The 23,436-nt window shown below is 44.3% G+C and overlaps 1 protein-coding gene across 1 annotated transcript in view; it reads right to left on the minus strand.

Annotated features, from left to right (window-relative positions):
* LOC126204197 (cytochrome P450 6j1-like) overlaps positions 1 to 23,436 on the minus strand; it is a 95,272-nt gene that overhangs the window by 69,900 nt on the left and 1,936 nt on the right. Inside the window, exons 2-3 of the mRNA XM_049938597.1 lie at positions 6,436 to 6,560; positions 792 to 1,051 (exon numbers count right to left, since the gene is read on the minus strand). Coding sequence (XP_049794554.1) covers positions 792 to 1,051; positions 6,436 to 6,560 — 385 coding nt within the window. The remainder of the gene's footprint in view (positions 1 to 791; positions 1,052 to 6,435; positions 6,561 to 23,436) is intronic.

Below are 23,436 nucleotides of genomic sequence, written 5' to 3' on the forward strand. Positions count from 1 at the left end.
CGTGGAGAGGGGGAAGGGGGGAGGAGGGGCAGAAAGAGGAGGAGGAGGAGCATGTGGTGGTGGTGGCGGCGGTGGTGGTGGTGGTGGCCTGGTTGGTGCGACCTGACGCATCTCGTTGTGTTCTACGGTCTTCCATGAACCATTTTGCACATACCCGTTGAACTGCCGATCCTTCCCACACGAGCAGCAATTTTCCGGGTGGATGGTTCAAAATGGCTCTAAGCACTATGGGACATCTGAGGTCATCAGTTCCCTAGACTTAGAGCTACCTGAACCTAACTAACCCAAGGACATCACACACATCCATGCCCGAGGCAGGATTCGAACCTGCGACCGTAGCAGCAGCGCGGAGCCAGACTGAAGCGCCTAGAACCGCTCGGTCACAGCGGCCGGCACGGGTGGATGCATCACATTTTCTCAAGCTAATAATGCGCCCTCTTTCAAATTCACGGTTTGCGCACACGTCTGGAAAGCATCCTGCATGCCTGATCAAATCGCACTGATCCATTACCTTCGGTTTATAGCGACAACGAGAGCCGCAGATACATTTTACCGGTAGGTGGTGTTGCGGCACGATACCGATGTTGACCTTGAACACATGGGCTGAAATGGTACAAATTTTGATCATTTTTACAGAACATACTAATGTACGTGTCCTGTGAATATGAACGTCCTATCTCTAGTCGTTCAAGATTTTTTTAACATGAGTGTACGTAATTAAGTTTGTTTAGAACCGTCGGTGTAGGTTCCCTGTTCGCATTCATCTGAATTTTCTTTTTCCACCTGCTTACCTGAACAATCTTGTCGAACAAGCCTTTCTCCGCATCGGAGGATGTGAACTTGAAGGGCAGGAACTTCAGCAACTGCGGGGCGAGGAAGAAGACGGCGTAGGCCGGCCCAGCGAAAGCGTCCTTCCGCAGGAATCTATGCAGCTGGCGACATACTGGGGAGTCTTCGTTCTTCAGGGAGCCGCCCTCCACGCCAAGGAAGATGGAGCACACGATGTCCGCCGTGTAGCACGTCAGTACCTGGCGCACGTCCACGGCGCTGACTGGAACAGGGGCGGCCAGGCCGCTTCTAGTTACCGCGTTACACACACTGTAATCTCTGGTTTTTGCTTTAGTCCTTAGGTTCACACGTGAACAACATATTGCATCTCATCAAATGTACCTGGACACCTCCATGTAAAGCTGAATCCACCACTAGGTGTCGCGAGAGACGGACGCACCTGCATAAAAGGAGGTGGATACTATCGTGTTGTCAGTCCTTCGACTGCGTGTGGCACGACGGCCTCGTGTACAAACTTTTTGTACACGGGGTACCGACGTCGCACGTGGTCCTACTGCGCTCGTATCTCTCGGGCCGCACATTCCACATCCGAGCAGATGGTGGCACCTCCACCGACCGGCATTCGAGCGGGAGTGCCGCAGGGCTCGGTTCTCGGCCCCCTGCTGTACTCCCTGTACACCGCCGACGCACCGCGGGTGGCACGCGTGGAGTTAACGCTTTATGCTGATGACACTGCGTTGTTCACCCGATGCATGAATGCGGCCGCCGCCTCCAGCTCGGATGTGACGTCCTGTGCGCCTGGTCCACGAAGTGGCGCCTAAAGTACAACGCTGCGAAGAGCCAGGCTGTCGTCTTCAGCAGGAAGAGGCTACCTCCGGATCTGCCGCCGGTAACGATCAAGGGGGGCCCCATCCCATGGTTGCGGACCGGCAAATACCTCGGGGTCACACTGGACAGGCACCTGACGTGGCGGCCCCACGTCCGCGACGTCAGAGGGCGAGCAGTGGGGAGTCTACGAGCGCTGTACCCGCTGCTCAACTCCTCGTCTACACTACCTCCACGCCACGGCCTCTCCATGTACCTGGCCTTGGTACGGCCAGTTCTGGAATATGCGGCCGTGGTGTGGGGCAATGCAGCAGCGACGCACATTGCGACGCTCCAACGCGTCCAGAATAGCGCGCTGCGACTTGCGCTCCACAAGCCGCCTCGCTACCCCTCAAGGCTGCTCCATGAGGAAGCAGGAGTCCCTTTCCTGCGGTATCGCTTCCGGCACATCGCCAGGGTGTTCTACAACAACGCATAACACTCTGACAGCCGTCTAATTCGTGGGCTGGGCCAACAGGTCCACCACAGGCCGACAACACGTTGGCCCGCAGTTCCGATGACGATACAAAGAGCGTTTCTGTAGCCAGGGTCGCTCACTGAGGACAGCTCGTCACGATAGGTCCCATTGCCAACACCATAGGTCAGCGCAGAAACAGCAGGTCCGGTGCTTACACTGCCTCTACACCTGGCATATGTCGCCAGTGTTTCACAGCGAGCGAGCGAGCGTGTTGTCAGTAGAGAAGCAGTAACGGCATGATGGGTCGGTCAAGAGAGCTTAGCGACTCATCGTGGACTAGTTATTCTTTGCCACCTGGCGAAGAGATCAATTCAATTGGTTCAATTGGCTCTGAGCACTATGCGACTCAACTTCTGAGGTCATCAGTCGCCTAGAACTTAGAACTAATTAAACCTAACTAACCTAAGGACATCACACACATCCATGCCCGAGGCAGGATTCGAACCTGCGACCGTAGCGGTCACGCGGTTCCAGACTGAAGCGCCTTTAACCGCACGGCCACACCGGCCGGCGCGAAGAGATCCATCATGGACATTTCAACTCTTCTAAAACTGCCCAATTTGACTGATGGTGATGTGATTGTTACGTGGAAACGCGAAGGAACAACCACAGCTAAACCAACACCAGACTGATCTCATGTAGTGATGGACATGGAGCGTCGAGCTTTATGAAAGGTGGTCGCAGAAAATCGCATAAAATCAAGTGAAGGAATCGCCCTTAAGTTTCAAATGGGCAGTTAGTAGAATAACTGTGCACAGAGATTTAGAAACAATGGAGTAAAATGCTCGAGCAGCTCCTCATGAACCACACATTTTTGTAGATCATGCGTAGCGATGCTTGCGGTGGTGGAAAGAGTGACACAGATGGAGAGTGGATTAATGGGAACGAGTGATTTGGACTGACGATACAGACTTTGGCAGTCCAATGGTAGGTTTTGGCTTTGGTGAATACCTGCAGAACGTTACTTTCCATGATGCGTAGCGCCAACAGTGAAGCACAGAGGATGTGGTGTTAGGATATGACGTTGGGGTTTGACCCCCATTTGGGCTTAAACTCTAAATGGGGAAGGATGTGACATTTTACATCACTGTGTAGCGTGCAGAGTGGAGGAACATTTCGGAGGCGATGAGTTTATCAGCTGGACATGCACCCTGACAAAGCAACATTTGTAAGGCAATTTTTGAAGACAATAACTTTCCTGAAGTTGGCACTCCTGCCCACAGTCCCGGCCGGAATTGTCCAGCGAAGCCATCACAAAGGCGATAGGTGGACACACCCCCATATTAATATCCACTAATAGGTGTCCGGATACTTTTGATCAGATAGTCTAACATTTCTGTGCTAATACGACCGTGAAAACTTTCACATGTGAGTAATTGTCATTCGGCATGAATGGAGCCCATCCAGTCAAGCACTGTAGATACTGGAGTGGGAAGGTGTTTTCGGGATGGGAGAACGACTGTTAAGTGTGTTGGGAAGTCTCAGAGATGGATTCTAACTAAACACACTTGCAAGCCGTTGCTCAAGATTATTTCTATATAAAAAAATCTTACTTATGGTATATAAATAAAACAGCCACGCCCACTTCACTATAGTAATGAGTCGACTGCAGCGAGACAAAAATCTCTTTTGTATTACACAAACTCTACACACTACAAGCAGTTCAACTGAATTATGTATTACTTTTAACATTTGCACTTATACTACTTAATGAGAGACGATATGAACACTAGCAGTTGTGTATTGTGTATTAAACTGGGGACTTAGAAACGACGGAGAGGCTTCGTCCCGCCGTAGCCCTCAGTGGTTCACAGCCCCACAACAGGCCACAGCAGTCCACCCACCCCACCGCCGCCCCACACTGAACCCGTGGTTATTGTGCGGTTCGGCCCCCAGTGGACCCCCTGGGAACGTCTCATACCAGATGAACCTCCTGGAATACTGTTCACGAATGACAGCACAGCAGGACGAATCACCAGAATGACGTATAAATTTGCAGTCAGTATGGGTGGGACCATCACGAGAGCGCTCCTACTGCCATACGAACGCGCACCCGCAGACGATAACTCCAGGGGTAGATCCAGTGTTTCTAGCATGCAGGCCCTCAAATGGCCTCCTCCTAACCAAAACACGGCTATCACTGGCACAGAAGTAGAAGCTCTCATCGCAAAACACAACACACTTGTATCCTGTCCACCAATGTGCTCTCGCTTGACACCAATGAAGTCGCAAATGGCGGTGGTTTGGTGCCAGTGAATTGCACACTACAGGACGTCTGTCACGAAGTTGTTATTGAAATAACCGATTTATAACAGGTTGTTGTGTTACTGTAGTGCCAACTGCTCCTTAAATTGCTGCTGCGGAGGCAATACGTTGCGTCAGAGCCATACGCCGAACACGATGGTCTTCCCTCTGTGTAGTGTCACGTGGCCGTCCGGAAACCGGTCTTTTTGAGACCGTACATTCCCGTGACCATCGCCGACCGCAATCACAGTGGCAGCATTCGTGCCAAGTCTTCCTGCAGTATCGCAGAGCTTCTCGTTGCTCTATTACGCGACCTCTTTCAAAGTCAGTGAGGTGTTGATAACGACATCTTTGTCGTCTTGAAGGCATTCTTGTCTAACATCAACTCACCACGTCCAATCTTAAAGGTAATTAACGCTCACGACCGTTGCTGCGAGTATTTAAAGGAAACCTTATTTGTATTCTCATAGTGGTGCTGCTAGCGTCATTTTTATGTGCTTGGTGCGAAGTTTGAATAGATGTCATCTTTTAGATGTAGAATCAAGCCTACCAACTTCCTTTCATATCGCACAACTCTTTCTTGGTGTTGCAATGTTTTTTTCTGTCAGTGTATATCAATTTCACCAACGGCCTTGCCGCACTGGAAACACCGGTGCCCGTCAGATCATCGAAGTTCAGCGCTGTCGGGCTGGGCTAGCACTTGGATGGGTGACCATCCGGTCTGCCGAGCGCTGTTGGCAAGCGGGGTGCACTCAGCTCTTGTGAGGCAAACTGAGGAGCTACTTGACTGAGAAGTAGCGGCTCCAGTCTCGGAAACTGACATACGACCGGGAGAGTGGTGTGCTGACCACGTGCCCCACCATATCCGCATCTAGTGACGCCTATTGGCTGAGGATGACACAGCGGCCGGTCAGTAATGTTGGGCCCTCATTGCCTGTTCGGGAGGAGTTAGTTAGTTATAGTTAGTTATATATCGATTTCCTAGCATAATATATTCCGCCAAAATCAGAGGAGATGTTATTACAAATGAACATGTGGTACCTGTATGCTGTGTTTGCAGCAGGTGGAGCAAATCGTTGTACATGGTGAACAAACGTTTTCTCAGAGCTGGATTTAGCTGCGAGAGCCTTTAAATTGCCAGTTTGTTCTCCAAACCTGACAGCAGTATCTTTTTTCTCCAGTGGTACAGACAAAGGATGATATTTGTAAGCGCATACTGCTACATATCAGATAACATAAAACGCCAGATCAGTTCAAGTGCGGATGGCTAGTCTCAAATGGTAACCTTTTGCAGCAGAGGTTGCGTGCAAGACATAGTGTAGTTGAACTCATAGTCATTTTGTATACATATTTTAGAAAGACTTACATGCTTGTTGTAGGAACTGATACTATTGTAGAAGGTCGATCATATCCGGGGGAGGTTGGGGGTGGGGGTGGAAGGAAAACTATCTGTAGCTTGTGCAATTTAATATTGATTTCCCGTCACATAATTGCACGAGAATCATAAAAAAACTATTTTCATTAATAACACATTCGGCATGTGTCGAAGTAAAAAGAACCCTCGTGCTATGTACACAATTAACAGGTTATTAAATTAAACATAATTCCCAGAGCCCTTGTAATCACTGTGGAGGTTAATTATGCCAGTCTATGTCTGTAACGATTTGCCAGATGTCACGTAAATTACAAGCGTCGTTTCGGAATAATTGGCGCTAAAAGCTTCAGCCGAATCATTACGAATATAAGGAATGACGAACGAAGGAAAATAATTTAACATCACGTCGACACCAAAGTCGTTAAGACGAAACAGTATTTTTTAACTGCCACACCCCTTTAGGTTACGATCGACTGTTTCGATAAGTTAATGAAGTACTTTCGCGATTAAACTTCGGTGGGCAATCAGACCATGCATTATTTACCGAAAATAAATACGTTTCAATAGTCAGATTAAATAGCCTGAGTAACGCTACAGTAAGAAACAGAACAGTGAACACACGAATTATCCTATGAAAGGTTTGCCTGGACACAGAAGAGGGCGTAAATAAAGAAACAGTTCGTACCTTCTCTCACAGCTTTCTGGATATTTTGAACTAGATCTTTCCCGACGTCATCGACAAGAGGAAACATTTTTTTCATTTTTCCAGAGCTGAAAGCTGGCACCAATTTATACCGCATTACTTTCCACCTGAAAAAAAAAAGAAACGAGAACATTGAGATATAATATAAAGAACATCCCCGAGGAACCTGTAATTCCCCATGGCAGACTATTACATTATCATTTCACCTGGAGTAATGAGGTTAGTGAGTGATTGTTCCTTCCAAGATCCCTCCTTCTCTCCCCCTCCCCCCCCATTCCCAAATTACTAATCAGAAGTGAACGTTCCAATGAGCCCCGTTAACAATTAAGATAACATTCGCAGAAACACCAGTTATCTATTTTAACACTGAATTTTAAGACTAGAAAAAATTAGAAAAATCTCTTAACGTTCTGCAACTAATATACCGGTCAAGTCAGTGGATTACAAATGAGTTCACTTTGTTGCCACAATAATCAATTGCCAAAAAACATAATTTGTCTGATACATAGTAAAGGTAACAGTAAGTTTTACTAGAAATCGTGTCTTCTGGACAACTCAATCAATTGTGCAGATGCATTTTTCAATGCAACTAGTAGAATGTTAAGTCTAGGGAACAAAGAGCTTTATTTTTATTGTGAAAATAATGATTAATTATTATTATTAAATTGAAGTCACTTGTTAATAAGGAATCAGTTAACTGTCTGCTTGTAACAATACACACAAAATATGAGCAAGGAGCCTGTAAGCTGACTCATTCTACATTATTTCGACAGAAATCTCGTTGTGCACCATTTCGTCGTAAATCTGGACAGTTATTCAGGAAAGATGGAACTAATTAACTAACGAAGTGTAACAGGTTCTGGAAAGTATAACACTTTCCTCTAAGTAAGAAAGAAAATATTGGAAGAGAAAAAGTCATTGCGAAGGGAAAAGAAACAGTGAATTATGTTTTTCTTAACCATTATCTTATCCACCGCTCTAAGTCTGTGATAAATTCGCCATTTCTTTTTATTTACTTAGTAGCATGGGCAAAGATTTAGTCCTAGAAACGAGAACGCCGCTAATAGAATATGACTAAACCAAAAATTATTATGTCATGTACAATGTGGAGTTGAAACATGAACTCACGTCCGATACTGTTTTCTAGGTTTTTCCTTATAACACTCCTCTGCTTTTTGGCTCTTGCGGCAAAGGATCACTGGTATTTATTGAGCGTTTTATGAATATAACAGTGCCTCCAATCTTCTTTATTAACTACAAAGTTCCTTTGAGCGGTTAGCTAAAAAACATCGATTACTTACATACAGTACTCAGTAAAAGTATACAGGGTGTTCAGAAATTTCTACTACAGGATTGTAGAATTTGTAGAGGAGACGGAGTACATAATATTTTGAATAGGAAGCCATGTCCAGAAATGTACCTATCCGTCCTACGACGGTTTCAGTTCAGATGCTGAGAGAAACAGGAAAGTCTCAGAATTGCTTGTCCTGGTATGCAACTGGATAGACAGGATGACAATGGTTCAAATGGCTCTATGGGACTTAACATTTGACGTCATCAGTCCCCTAGAACTTAGAACTACTTAAACCTAACTAACCTAAGAACATCACACACATCCATGCCCGAGGCAGGATTCGAACCTGCGACGGTAGCAGTCGCACGGTTCCGGACTGAAGCGCCTAGAACCGCTCGGCCACACAGGCCGGCACAGGATGACATATATTACGTCAGGTTTTAATGTCTGCCTTGTTGCGAGACCTATTGAATGCCTGTGGGTCTCCGATACAGTAAAGATATTTTGATCCCCGCTTTCGGAACACACACACACACACACACACACACATGCTCCACATGCTCCTTGTGTATGGCGAAGATCGGGGTAACGGAAGAGCGGTTTCCGCAACGTAGCACGCCATGGCCCAAACTTTTTGCCCAAGTTATGCAGCCGCTCCGAGAAACAGCTGCATTCACCGTGAGAAGGCCGGACTGACTGAGCGAGGTGGTGCAGTCGCTAGCACACTGGACTCGTATTCGGGAGGACGACGGTTCAATCCCGCGTCCGGCCATTCTGATTTAGGTCTTCCGTGATTTCCCTAAATCACTCCAGACAAATGCCAGGATGGTTCCTTTGGAAGGGCACGGCCGACTTCCTTCCCCGTCCTTCCCTACTCCGATGAGACCGATGACCTCGCTGTCTGGTCTCCTCCCCCAAACAACCCCAAGGCAGGACTGTGGTGCTCCACGACAACGATGCACGCCCGGATTTGAGGATGTGCGTCATCACGTTAAAGAGAACCACTCAACGAATACTCGACAACATGCAATGGGACGTTCCGCGTGAGCAACAATTACATCCGTACCAGTTACAAAGAGTACACGCTACGAGGCCAGCCCACTTTCCACAACGTGTTGCCTGCTGCACGCGTTTCCTGCGTCGCTGCATCAACACACCCTTGTGTCCACGTCGAGTTCTGTGCACGGATGAATGTAAGTTCACTACGGACTGTGTTCTGAATTCGCGAAACAGCCATGTGTGGGCAAACGAAAACCATTGTGGGACGGGTGTTCAGGGATTTCAGCACCGGTTTGTTATTAAAGTGTGGACATGTGTTCTGAATGGTTATGTGATTGGGCCATACCTCCTTCCATTCAAGCTAATTGGTCCTGCAAACTTTATCTTCCTACCAAACGTATTGGACCTGTTCTTGGAAGCTGTGCCACTGAATGTCTAAGAAATATGGTTTCAGCGTGCTGTTCCAGTACTTCACTTCTCGCGAGCGATTCGGAGATGTGCTGGGTTCTTTTTTGTTTTCGAATAATATAAACACGTAATGTTTCATTATTTTTTGTCTCGAATGGTTACCTAATAATTGTACTGCGTCAAGCTTAATTCTGTTCCTCAAATAGAAGCGAATGAGTTAAACATTTGAACTGGAATCGCCATGGAACGGAAACGGTGCGTTTCCGAACGTGGGTTCCTATTCAAAATTTATGTACTCACTCCTCTCCACAAGTCCTAGAAGTTTATAACACGAATTTGCGAACATCTTTACATAGATATATAAAAGCCTGATGTGTCGGGGAAAAGCGTCGATAACATTGATGTTCTGACAGAAAAATATCTTAATCTGAATATAGATATTCTGCAAAATGTTATAATTCCCATTCCAAAGAACTCAGGTGCTATTAGGTGCGAATACTGCGCAACATTCAGTTGAAAAAGTCGTGGTTGCAGAATACTGACACGAATTATTTGCAGAAGGAAAGAAAAACTGTCTGAAGCCGGCCTGGGGGAGGAGAAGTCTAGGACTACGCGAGGCAATCTGGCACTACGACTGATACTAGAAGGCAAATTAAAGAAAGGCGGTCTTACATGTATGTTATTTGCAGATTTAGATGAAGCTTTTGACATTGTTGACTAGAATCCTCTCTTTGAAATTTTGCAGAGATCAAATGGAGGCAGTGAAAGGTTATTTATAACTTTCCCAAAAATCAGACTACTGCTGTAAGAGTGGACAAATTTTACAAAAATCAAACTGCTATTATAATAGTACGGGGACTTGGAAACGAAGCAGTGGTTGAGAAGCGAGTGACGCAGGGCTGGTGCCTCTTCTTCATGTTTTTCAATCTGTACATTGAGTAAGCACTAAAGGAAGCAAAGACCAAATTTGAAAAGGAAATTCAACTTCAGGAAAAAGAAATTAAAGCTTTAAGGCTGACTGATGACATTGCCATTCCGTCAGAGACGACATATGCCATAGCAGTTGAATGGAGTGGATAGTGTCATGAAAGGAGGTTACAAAATAAATACCAACAAAAGCAAACGAGGGGTAATGGACTTCAGTAGAATGAAACTACGCTATGGTGAGGGAATTAGATTAGGAAATGAGACTCTGCAATTAAGCTATGAGTTGTATTTGGGCAGCAAAATAACAGACGGTGGTTTAACTAGAGAGGATACAAAATACAGACTGGCAACAGCAAGAAGCGTTTCTGAAGAAGAACGTAGAATATAAATTGTAGTAGTAGGATGTCTTTTCTGTAGGTTTTTGTGTGGAGTGTAGAGTTGTGCGGAAGCGAAACGTGGACGAAAAGCAGTTCTTACAAGAAGAGAATATGTCTGTTTTAAATGCGGAGCTACAGAATAATGCTGTAGATTAGATGGGTTAATCTAATAGCTAAAGAGGAGGTAGCGAATAGAACTGGGGCTAGCTTGACTAACAGAAGCTATCGGTTAATAGAACATCCTGAGCCTCCAAGGAATCGTCCATGTGTGTAACAGATTAAAGGGAGTGTATGAAGGGGAAAGGGGGGGAGGATGAATTTTAGCGGGAGACCTAGGTTTGATTATAGGAGGCAGGTTCAAATGAATGTGGTTGTAAGGAGTTATTCAGAGATGATGAATGTTGGACAAAATATATTAGCTTCATCAAAGTTTTCTAACCGAAGACAACAACAACAACCCAAAAGATGGGTATTCCCAATATATCTCTACATCGTTGTCGTCACTATGCACACTTTGACACATGACATGTAACATAAGAAAAAAAAACCGAAAGCTAAACAGTATAGCGAAGTTAAATAGTTCCGTAGGGCAATAACATAAGCACTGAGTTGTGAAATGTATGGAGACTGCGAAAAAGAAACGACAGACGAATGACGCCTAGCTGCTCATTCCAACAACATTACTTAATGATTGTTGATACATAGTTCAGGGTATATTCAAATCAGATTACAGACGATATTTGCTGGTATCAATATGATTTTACTGTTGTCTAACAACATTTCCGGAGCAGAGTTACTTTTAGACTTTAACATATGCGTCCATCCATACAAGTTTGGATACAGAAGAACAGTGAGTTGACAGCTACATTTTTACGAAATTCTTTTGATAATTTTTTTAGGATTACCACAAAACAATAAGCCTGAGTACACATACTCAACAGAAATGTTGGGAAGTGGGATAAAGTGGTATTAAAACCTTGAACACACGCAGTACATGTAGGTAAATGGAACTAACTAAGAAAGTCTAAAATTGCAGAATACAATACAAGAGACTGTACAACGAATAAAAAATTCCTAGTAGAAGATAAGACAATTACTGTAATACATAGGGAAAAATGGAGAACGACCGAAACGGAAGATGATATCTAAGGGCAAATGTCGAGAATGATAGTATTACGAAGCATTCCTTTGCCTGGAACAATACTTCCACGGAATAAAAAGAAGGAACTCTTCAGTTATGAGATATCCACAAAAAAGGGAAATTGGAAGAACAGCCTAAGGGAGATTCAAATGTAAGTGGAATATGTGGTAGGTGAAGACATAATGTTGAGGTACACTGATTAGTGAAGTAATACGAAACCATAAATGACAAAAGCGAAAGGAGAATACTGGTGCCGACTACAGGCATTGAATCTGCTGTACGAATTCCCAGAGAAAGTGCTGAGAAATATGACTCATCCTACTATCAGTATTTAAGTGACTATCATGTGCTGCTGTAATTATTCTGTAGAACCAGCAGAAATCGTGGGGATCGGTGACAGGATAAGACTATCACATTATACTCCTGCCTGGGAATAGCCATGACCTATATACACGTGAACGTAAGAACCAGAAGATGAGTTTGATCTCAGGAATCGGAGTAGTGTAGGAAAGGCAGCTGGTATGAAGAGAATGTCTCTGAATAAATATAACCGCCAAGAAACAAATATGTGTGGTAAGAAGTATTACGCAGCTGAAATGGATGAAAGACAGGAAAATTCTCGTATGGAATTAGCTTCGAAATACCTAATTTCTAATGGGACACAAATTAATATAAATCTGGGCTGTTACAAAACAGAGTGCATGCGAAGAAACAGAGGCGTGATTAGGATTTTGCCTGTTACACCCTTTCTGTTCAGTCTACGTGAGTAGTAAAGCTCAGCGGTCAAAATATTACTGACGCCTTTAAAAGAGCACTCTGCTAGATTTTGAGCGTTATAAATGGAACAGAACTGGTAGGTCATGGCAGTGAAGTAGTCGGTATGTGGCAAACGGTTGTATGGTTTCAGTGCAAAAGATGGGTCGGCTTGTATATGTGACAGACGGGATGAAAGGAACTGTAGTGTTTCGAGGTGCACGTGACTATAACGTAAATGATTGATTGTGTATCAGCGTGGACTTTCCAACACGTCTACAAGGAATGAGGCAGCACTCACCATGTAACACAGCATAAGAACAGTGGTCCTAAATGGATCCGAACCAAAAGGGACCAGAAAAAGTGCCACGCCTAGCCAGTAATGGTCAGTTTCAGATCAGCTACGAACAGCTGCTGTCAGCGAATGCGGATCAATCTTAACCAGAATGAGATTTTCACTCTGCAGCGGAGTATGCGCTGATATGAAACTTCCTGGCAGATTAAAACTGTGTGCCCGACCGAGACTCGAACTCGGGACCTTTGCCTTTCGCGGGCAAGTGCTCTACCAACTGAGCTACCGAAGCACGACTCACGCCCGGTACCCACAGCTTTACTTCTGCCAGTATCTCGTCTCCTACCTTCCAAACTTTACAGAAGTTCTCCTGCGAACCTTGCAGAACTAGCACTCCTGAAAGAAAGGATATAGCGGAGACATGGCTTAGCCACAGCCTGGGGGATGTTTCCAGAATCTCTCATTCTGGAAACATCCCCCAGGCTGTGGCTAAGCCATGTCTCCGCTATATCCTTTCTTTCAGGAGTGCTAGTTCTGCAAGGTTCGCAGGAGAACTTCTGTAAAGTTTGGAAGGTAGGAGACGAGATACTGGCAGAAGTAAATCTGTGGGTACCGGGCGTGAGTCGTGCTTCGGTAGCTCAGTTGGTAGAGCACTTGCCCGCGAAAGGCAAAGGTCCCGAGTTCGAGTCTCGATCGGGCACACAGTTTTAATCTGCCAGGAAGTTTCAATCTTAACCAGTTTACGAGCAAACGTTGCTAAGAGACCAAGTCTGTCTTCTACACCTTCGAGACCAAGTTCTGTCTTCTACAACTTCGTAAGTGAGTCTGATGTGGACACTCCCGTCCCTCAAGAAGACAACAGTCGTCTTCACACAGCCATACACATACTTTCTTGGTTTGACGAACATTCTAGCATCCTACAGAACCAAGACTGGAGTGCTGCGTCACCCGATATTACTCCTATTCAAAATATATATTTTTAACGGCAGGTGAAACGCATCAATCTATGTCTCTACAACGTAGGCCTTGTAGCACTACCGAGCGAGGTGGCGCAGTGGTTAGCACACTGGACTCGCATTCGGGAGGACGACGGTTCAATCCCGTCTCCGGCCATCCTGATTTAGGTTTTCCGTGATTTCCCTAAATCGCTTCAGGCAAATGCCGGGATGGTTCCTTTGAAAGGGCACGGCTGATTTCCTTCCCCATCCTTCCCTCACCCGAGCTTGCGCTCCGTCTCTAATGACCTCGTTGTCGACGGGACGTTAAACACTAATCTCCTCCTCCTCCTCCTTGTAGCACTGCGAAATATAATAATCAATGAGTGACTTTAGCTGGATGTAACTAAATAAACATTTGTACTCTATTCTTCGCCGGACTGAAGCTACTATAAAGGCCAGAGGCTGTAATTCACCGATTTAGCGTGATGTCTCCCTTGAGTGAGTAATAATTTGTCCGGCGAGCTTAACTGAAAGGTGTTACCTCAGAAAGCACAAGAGATTTTAAATTCGTATGGAAAGTCATCGAGCCTGTTATCTGGACTAACGCCTTTCGCTCCTTAAAATGCAAGAATAAAACTCGTTGAACATAGTTAGATGGGAGCAGAATGAAATCTTACGTGCAGTTAATTTAGACAACTGAAAATTAGTCTCTTATATACACCACAAAAGAATTATACGAATGGGACGGAAATTTAGCAAGTAAATAACTGGTTGCTCTGCCTCCAATACGTATGCAAGCAGTTATTTGGCTTTCACTGACTGAGTTGTTGGACGCTCTCCTGAGGGACTTTCTGCCAAATTCTGTCCAACTGACGTGTTATATCGTCAAAATCACGAACAGGTCGTAGGTCTCCGCCATAATGCTCCAAACATTCTCAATTCGGGAGAGATCCAGCAACTGAGAACGTTTGAGCATTATGGGCAGAGTCCTACGACCAGCTCAGAATTTTGATGATCTAATGCACCAAATGGACAGAATGTGGTGCAACATCTCTTAGGAGGAATCCAGCCACTGTCATTCAATGTCAAGCTGAATAACTGCTTGCATAAGAGCCAGAGGTGGACCAACATGTTATTGACCCCTTAATTTGTGACTCTCTCTCATGAATAAATAATCCAGTTATTCAGAAGTTTTAATCACTTTTTCTTCTGTATATGTACATCATATCTACCGATTTCCATCACTTTCGGATAATTCATATGGCGCGTGTTTTGTTTTTTGTCTTTGAGTGTACAATACAGAGTGTATGTGTATATGTCTGGGATCTCTTCCCAAACCCCTGGTTCGATTTCACTCAAATTTGGCACAGCAACAGCAGTCTGCATGAGTAGCAGCACTGTGGGGTTTCTAATTTCTTAGCTCCAAAAGGAGCGGAGATATTGGCAATAACGCTTTTCTTAAGCCCCAGGTATACAAGCTGCCCTGCTTGACAGGAATGTTGTGTAGAAACGGTGTCAGCCTCCTGAATTAACCTGTTTTGCTATGAAGCCTACCCATCTTGGGGAGGAAACTGTTTTCTGGTCTCCAACATGTAGACTGCCTTACATGACAGTCACATTGTGTTGAAGTAATATCGACATGCTTTGCACTGTGCCCTATATGTCATGGACAAATAAACGATTTTTGAGCGGTGATGTGTAGCTTGATCTGTTGTGGGGATAGTATCTGCCTACTTTATTAATTTCATTGCAGGGCTGCATGTACCAATGAGCATGGCTGGGGACAGGTTGAGGAGCATGGAGGGGATGGACAGAGCGAGGGGGAAGGGAAAATGGATAGAAAAAGGGGAAGAGGAGGAGGAGATGCATGAGGCAGGTGGAAGGCATAGATGGGTAGTCAAGCAAATGGAGAAAGAAGAGGGGGAGGATGAGATGAGAAGAGGGGTGGGGAGAAGGAGATCAAGAGCCAGAGAATGGAGAGGAGGAGGTAGCCGGATAGGAAACGACGCGACGCGTCATGTTTCGATTCATGAGGGTCAGCAACTGATAAAAAAAAAAGGGGCCCCCCGGGTCGTCCGAAAGTCCTTAAAGGACAAATTATCTCGGCGGGACAGTGACGCCGCCATCGCGACCTTCGGACGACCCGGGGGGCAACCTTTTGCTGGCGTGGGTGCTTGCTCAGATAATTGTCCTAAAAGGACAAATTATCTCGGCGGGACAGTGACGCCGCCATCGCGACCTTGGGACCCGGGGGGCCCCTTTTTTTTTATCAGTTGCTAACCCTCATGAATGGAAACATGACTGCGTCGCGTCGTTTCATGATTCGAGGGCCAGCAACTGATAAAAAAAAAGGGGCCCCCCGGGTCCCAAGGTCGCGATGGCGGCGTCACTGTCCCGCCGAGATAATTTGTCCTTTTAGGACAATTATCTGAGCAAGCACCCACGCCAGCAAAAGGTTGCCCGACACGTGCTGTTCGATAATGTAATGTATATAAAAGGTGGTAATGATTTATTTATTTTAGTCAGCAAAATGTCTTGGGTAAATCAGTATTTAAGCACGGGCAACCATGGCTCTATACAATACGACGGAGGTGTTTTATATCCGGGACCAGAGGAAGACATTGAAATGGCGGAAAGAATTCCATTAACAAATGTAAATCGTTCTCGTAGTACTAATGATATTCGAACAGTGCAAAGAGAGGATGCTGCTAATCGTATACGGTATGGCCATAATGCAGCATACGACGATTTGGATACGAGTGGCGAAACAGTTGAATTTGAACGGGTGCCAGAAACAAGGCCAGAGAGTGTCACGGACGGGGCCGCAATTAGCACAGCTGGAGTTACAAGTTCAAGGCAGATAGCGATAGCGGCTGGCGCGGCGACAACTGCTGCTGCCGCAGGTGCTGCTTACGGCGTTAAAACAGTAGTTGAACGTGTACAGAACAAAGGATAATTGTAATTTATTTTTATTTGTTGTAATAATTGACAATAAAAATTATACATTGTACAAATTCTTGTCTTTTATTTAATAAGGAATATTATAAATTTGCAACACTGAAAAGAAAGCTAAGGGATAAGGCTTTTTTATTCCATTTTTCAATTCATCAAACTTTTTCCACCTAATAGTTCTCATACGGACATTGTTGAAATCTGGATGACTACATACAATTGGCTGAGAATTAGAAATTAACAGTAATGGAGTACGTCTTAAAATAGCATCTCCTTTATATTTTACACGAATGTTGCATGCAATTCCTTCACAAACTTTTTTGAAATCCTCTACAGCACCTTCTCCTAATGAAATTTCATTTCCAATGATTATACGCCTATTTACGGCGTCTTGGGGAGCAAATTGATTCGTCTTATTATTGCATCGGCCAATGTGGCCTACATTAAGTCCAAGATGCGACCCTGCGATGTTAATGATAATCACCTTTTATCCACAGTATATAATAAAATACGTACCATAGACAAATCAAAGCAGAAATTTAAAGTAGGAGAGTTCGTAACAATCAGTAAAAACAAAGCCATTTTTGATAAAGGATACAAACCAAATTGGTCTACAGAAATATTTAAGATAATTGGAGTCCAAGAAACAAATCCTAGGACATACACTCTGCAAGATTTTGAACTAAATAATATTGCTGGTGCGTTTTATGGTCATGAATTACAGAAAACAAAATACCCCAATACTTATCTAGTAGAGAAAGTATTGTACAGGAAAGGAAATAAGGCATTTGTGAAATGGTTAGGATTTGATAGAAAACATAACAGTTGGATTACAGTAACATAAAATGTAATTTTATTATATAAAATTACAGTTATTTTTAATGAATTATATAAAAATTACAGTTATGTTTTAAAGATATACCAAACGAACAACTGCTTCTTCAAGTTCCTAATAGTTATACCACAGATGCACACCATCACACAACACATCAGGAATTTTAAAGCATTTACAAAAAAGGCCTGAATACTAGGAAATGAAAATAACCTTCACAGTTTTTACATGATTCACAATTGTCTAACAGTTCACACTTGCCTGCTTTTGTGAGGGGCCATTACACTCTTTACTCCACACTGTTCAGCTTAATGTTTTAAGTAGTACTCTTTGTACCACTTCACCAGCAGATTTGTATTCAATTTCGCAGTTACTGGTTGGTACCTGCCAATACCATTCAGCTTACGTAGAGCATGTAGTGAAGGGCAGCCTTTCTCCTCCACATTAGTTATTAGGCAGTCAGGTAAGAACTCTCTCACCCATTTCACTTTTTCAGTACCTTTAACAAGTACAGTGCAGTTTGTTGGTACCACTGACATGATGGAGTTTAATGCACTATCCAGTGAGACTCCAACTGAATTAATGTTGTAGTGGTGATGGTTCTCGGCCAACCATTTTGCTGATTCGATATCAAGTTCGTAATACGGTGTTGTACATTGAAGAATGTAACTTCCAGAGGCAAACACTGTTCCACCATCGCACACCATTTGGAATGCTAAGTCCTTAGGAACAAATTCATTCGCACATGTCTTGAAGCCTTGACAGTCGAAGATTACAGTATACATCTTGAAAGAAGGTTACACACACACACTTGCTGCTGCTGCTCGTAGATGTCGACGTTATCGGTTCAGAGGACATGATGTGCTGAGCTCCAAATCACCCCCCTTATGTACTAAAATTCGGGTACAGCCGGTTAAAACAACTCCTGTTATCAACACGTGTCGAGCAACCTTTTGCTGGCGTGGGTGCTTGCTCAGATAATTGTCCTAAAAGGACAAATTATCTCGGCGGGACAGTGACGCCGCCATCGCGACCTTGGGACCCGGGGGGCCCCTTTTTTTTTTATCAGTTGCTAACCCTCATGAATCGAAACATGACTGCGTCGCGTCGTTTCGTGATTCGAGGGTCAGCAACTGATAAAAAAAAAGGGGCCCCCCGGGTCCCAAGGTCGCGATGTTTCGATTCATGAGGGTTAGCAACTGATAAAAAAAAAGGGGCCCCCCGGGTCCCAAGGTCGCGATGGCGGCGTCACTGTCCCGCCGAGATAATTTGTCCTTTTAGGACAGACAAAGGGAGCAGACAAAGGGAGCAGCAAGTATGTTCAATATACACTGATGTGACTATGCACATACACAGACATCAGTGGTATCACGTACACAAGGAATAAAAGGTCAGTGTATTGACAGAGTTGTCATTTTTATCCAAGTGTTACATGTGAAAAACTTTCTGACATGATTTTCGCCGCCCGACGGGAAGTGACAAAACTTTGAAAACGAAATGGTAGTTAGAGCTGGACGCATGCGAAATTCCGTTTCGGAAATCAGGGATTCAATATTCCGAGGTCCACAGTGTCAGGAGTTTGCAGAGAATACCAAATTTCAGATATTAATTCTCACCACGAACACCACGGTGGCAGAAAGCCTTCACTTAACAACCGAAAGCAGTGGCGTTTGCGTAGACTTGTCAGAGCTGACAAACAAGCAATACTGCGTGATATAACCGCAGACATCATTGTGGGACGTACGAAAAACGTATCCGTTAGGACAGTGCGACGAAATTTGGCGTTAGTTGTCTTTTGCCGCAGACGACCGACGCGGGTGCTTTTTCTAACAGCGTAACATCACCTGCAGACCCTCTCCTGCGCTCGTGGTCATATCAGTTAGTCGCTAAGCGACTGGAAAAGCGTGGCCTAGCGAGATGAGCACCGATTTCTGTTGATAAGAGATGATGGTAGAGAGAGTGTGGCACAGACCACACGAAGCCATCAATCCAAGTTGTCAACAAGGCACTGTGTTAGCTGGTGGGCTGATTTACAGAGAATGAACTTGGTCCTATGGAAATTTTTATTTTGGGCCACAAACAATCTTGTTGGAAGAACATCCGCAACGAAGCTTTACACCGGGGTTGAAAATACCGCTTCAGTTGTCAATTTCCTTTATTATCACGACCGGCTTATGAAAGCCCATCCTCAGGTGTCGCATTTGTGCTGTGGCCTCCGAGCGCCACGGTGAACGTGTGCTAGGCGCGGTGTGCCACCTATGCGCTCTGGGACCACAGCACAGTTGCGACACATGAGGATGGGCGTATGAGAGGCCGAAACTGCTCGTGATAGTAAAGAAAATTTACAACTTAAGCGGTATTTTCAGCCTCTAGTGTTTTGGGCTACTTGGAGACCGTTTGTGGCCATTCGTGGACTTCATGCTCCCAGACAAAGATGGAATTTTTTATGGATGACAATGCGCCATGTCATCAGCCCACAGTTGTTCGCAGAATATTCTGGACAGTTTGAGAGAACGATTTGGCCATCGAGATCACCATGTAAGAAATCCATGAATAATGAATTTATTGCTAGCGCACTCGAGCAGATGTAACTTCGATGGAATGCTCACGTGATGTGTGCTATATGTAAGCTACAATAGAATCGCAGACCAGAGAGCAATGTCAGCAGTAGTAGTAGAAAAGTAGGTGGCAGTCGGGTGGTTGGGCCGGTCGTGGAGAGCGATGGCGGTGCCTGATAGATGTAGTATAAGATAAAAGCAGCCGTGCGCATATGTAACTGATTTTGTACTATTGTTATATCAAGTCCCATGTAAATGTTTTTAAAAATCTTTTAACAATAATCTTTCTTATAAAGATAACTTTTGATAATCATTCATTTGAATTAAAATATTTGACTAATTTCTCCTATCCATGGCCATCCCTATTATCGTAAAGAAAAATCAGTTGTTTCCTTTTATACATAACAAATCTAGTGGCCAGCATTGCACTGGGCTGTGACAGAAAAATTTCTTATAGGAGCAGATGTATACGCGTTATCCGGCGACTTCATTGAGCTAACAATTTTCAGTTTGTTCAGAATGATTTTTCAGGGCCATGACGCAGCAGATTTACCAGTTTAGATTCACAGTCAGTTGATTATTGAAAGGTTATATATGAGTCACAATTTTATCGAGAGGCTAGTCACATTTTTATTCCGAGGTTACAGAAACAATTTATCTGTTGGGAGGTTACAACCTGACAGAAATCCCATCGAACGTTTATGGGATATAATCGAGAGGTCAGTTCGAGCACAAAATCCTGCACTGGCAACACTTTGGCAATTATGGACATCATAGAGGCAGTATGGCTCTATATTTCTGCAGGGGACTCCCATTGACTTGTTGAGTCCCTGCTACGTCGAGTTTCTGCACTATGCCGTACAAAAGGAGGTCCGCACGATATTACGATGTATCCCGTGACTTTTGTCCAATGCATATAAGGGTACAGTCACGGTAAAAAAGTTAGTTACAATATAGAAGAGTAAAATACAACAACAGATTGTAATGTATGGCACTGAGAACTATGGGACTTAACTTCTGACAAGGGAACCTCCCCATCGCACCCCCCTCAGATTTAGTTATAAGTTGGCACAGTGGATAGGCCTTGAAAAACTGAACACAGATCAATCGAGAAAACAGGAAGAAGTTGTGTGGAACTATGAAAAAATAAGCAAAATATACAAACTGAGTAGTCCATTTGCAAGACACACAACGTCGAGGCTCAATGTGAGCTCAGCAGCGCAGTGGTCCCGTGGTTAGCGTGAACAGCTGCGAAACGAGAGGTCCTTGGTGCAAGTCTTCCCTCGAGTGAAAAGTTTTCTTTCTTTATTTTCGCAAAGTTATGATCTGTCCGTTCGTTCATTGACGTCTGTGTTCACTGTAATGAGTTTAGTGGCTGTGTTTTGCGACCGCACCGCAAAAACCGTGCGATTAGTAGACGAAAGGACGTGCCTCTCCAATGGGAACCGAAAACATTTGATCGCAAGCTCATAGGTCAACCGATTCCTCCACAGGAAAACACGTCTGATGTATTCTATACGACACTGGTGACGGCATGTACGTCACATGACAGGAATATGTTGTCGACCCACCTAACTTGTACACTTGGCGAATGGGTAAAAAGATTCTTCTACCTTGCCCGATTTAGGTTTTCTTGTGGATGTGATAATCACTCCCAAAAAAGTGATGAAAACATAAGAGTTTGTCACATAAACTGAAAATAAAAAATTAAACTTTTCACTCGAGGGAAGACTTGAACCAAGGACCTCTCGTTCCGCAGCTGCTCGCGCTAACCACGTGACCACGGCACTCTTGAACTCACATTGTCCTTGATGTTGCCTATCTTGCACATGGACTACTCAGTTTGTATATTTTGCTTATTTTTTCATAGTTCCACACAACTTATTCCTGTTTTCTCGACTGATCTGTGTTCAGTTTTTCAAGGCCTATCCACTGTGCCAACTTATAACTATATCTGAGGGGGGTGCGATGGGGAGGTTCCCTTGAGAGGTCATCAGTCTCCTAGAAACTGAGAACTACTTAAACCTAACTAACCTAAGGGCATCACACACATCCATGCCCGAGGCAGGATTCGAACCTGCGACTGTAGTGGTCACGCGGTTCCAGACGGTAGCGCCTAGAACGGCTCGGTCACTCGGGCCGGCAAGATTGTAATGTAAATATAGGCTTTAAGAAGTGTTGACCAATTTAAATACTTGAGGCGTCTGATCGCTAAAAGTACTTATCGCAGAAAGTAAATTGGAGTGAGAAGGTGAGTGTCAGACGGAGCATCAGCTTAGATTTATGGACTTAGTTATGTAGTGCTACTATCTGAACCCTTCCCGGTTAGCCTGAGAAACTTGGAAACAATGGATTGTAGTATTAGTTTTTTGTTAACGTAGTGTCGTTCACCTTGTTCTAGAATAGTCAAATACCACCAGCTCAGAGGCACTCTGATGTAATAATGAGTCAGAAGTATGCAAGCCTCTGGCAAGACCAAACGACGACTATCTTTAAATGGCCTTTACTGTACTACGTCACTCGTGACACAGGCATCGATGAGAAGTTTAAGCAACATCCGTTCCACACCCTGTTGCCATGTGTCAGATTGTACATGCAATATGCGTCCGAGTTAACTATTAATCATAGTAGACATTGAACAGAAAATCGTGTCCAGTGGCTGAAGGAAAGTACATGTCACATCCATCTACAAGAAGGGTGAACAGAAATGATACATAAACTACCATACAATATTATTGACATCCATTGGTTGTAGAATCTTAGAGCATATTATGAGCTCTAACATGACGCGGTATCTCGATCAGAATGACCTCCTCGATGCCAGACAACATGGATTCCGAAAACATCGATTATATGAAACTCAACTCGCGATTTTCTCACATGACATCCACAAAACCATGGATGAAAGCAGTCAGGTAGATGCAGTATTTCTTGCCGTCCGAAAAGCATTTGAGTCGGTAAAGTACCTACTCTTGTTATAGAAAGTACAATCGAATGCGGTATCAAGCGAAATTTGTTACTGGATGAGGATTTCTTAGTGCGGAGGACGCGGCATGTTATCCTACGGTAGTCATCGAGAGATGAAGTAACTTCAGGCGTGCCTCAAGGCTGTGTGTTGGGACCTTTCTTGTTTATGTTGTGTATTAATGATCTTGCGACAATATTAATAGTAACCTCTGACATTTCGTAGATTATGCAATTATGTATAAAAAAGAGTAGTTTGGGAAAAGCTGCACAAATGTTCTGTCAAATCGTGCTAAGATTTCAAAGTGGTGCAAAGATTGTAATCTTAGTTTAAACGTTCATAAGTGTAAAATTGAGCACTTCGCCGAACGAAAAAAAAAGTGACTGTCACTGTAACTACACTATCAGTGTGTCACACCTGGAATTTATAAAGTCGTACATATAGCAGATTGTAGCAGTTTAGAGAGATACGAAATGGAACTATCACATAGACTCGATCGTAGGTGAAGCAAATGGAAGAATTCGCTTTATTGCTCGAATATTAGGGA

The sequence above is a fragment of the Schistocerca nitens genome, chromosome 9 (assembly GCF_023898315.1).
Source record: "Schistocerca nitens isolate TAMUIC-IGC-003100 chromosome 9, iqSchNite1.1, whole genome shotgun sequence".
Lineage (NCBI taxonomy): Eukaryota > Metazoa > Arthropoda > Insecta > Orthoptera > Acrididae > Schistocerca > Schistocerca nitens.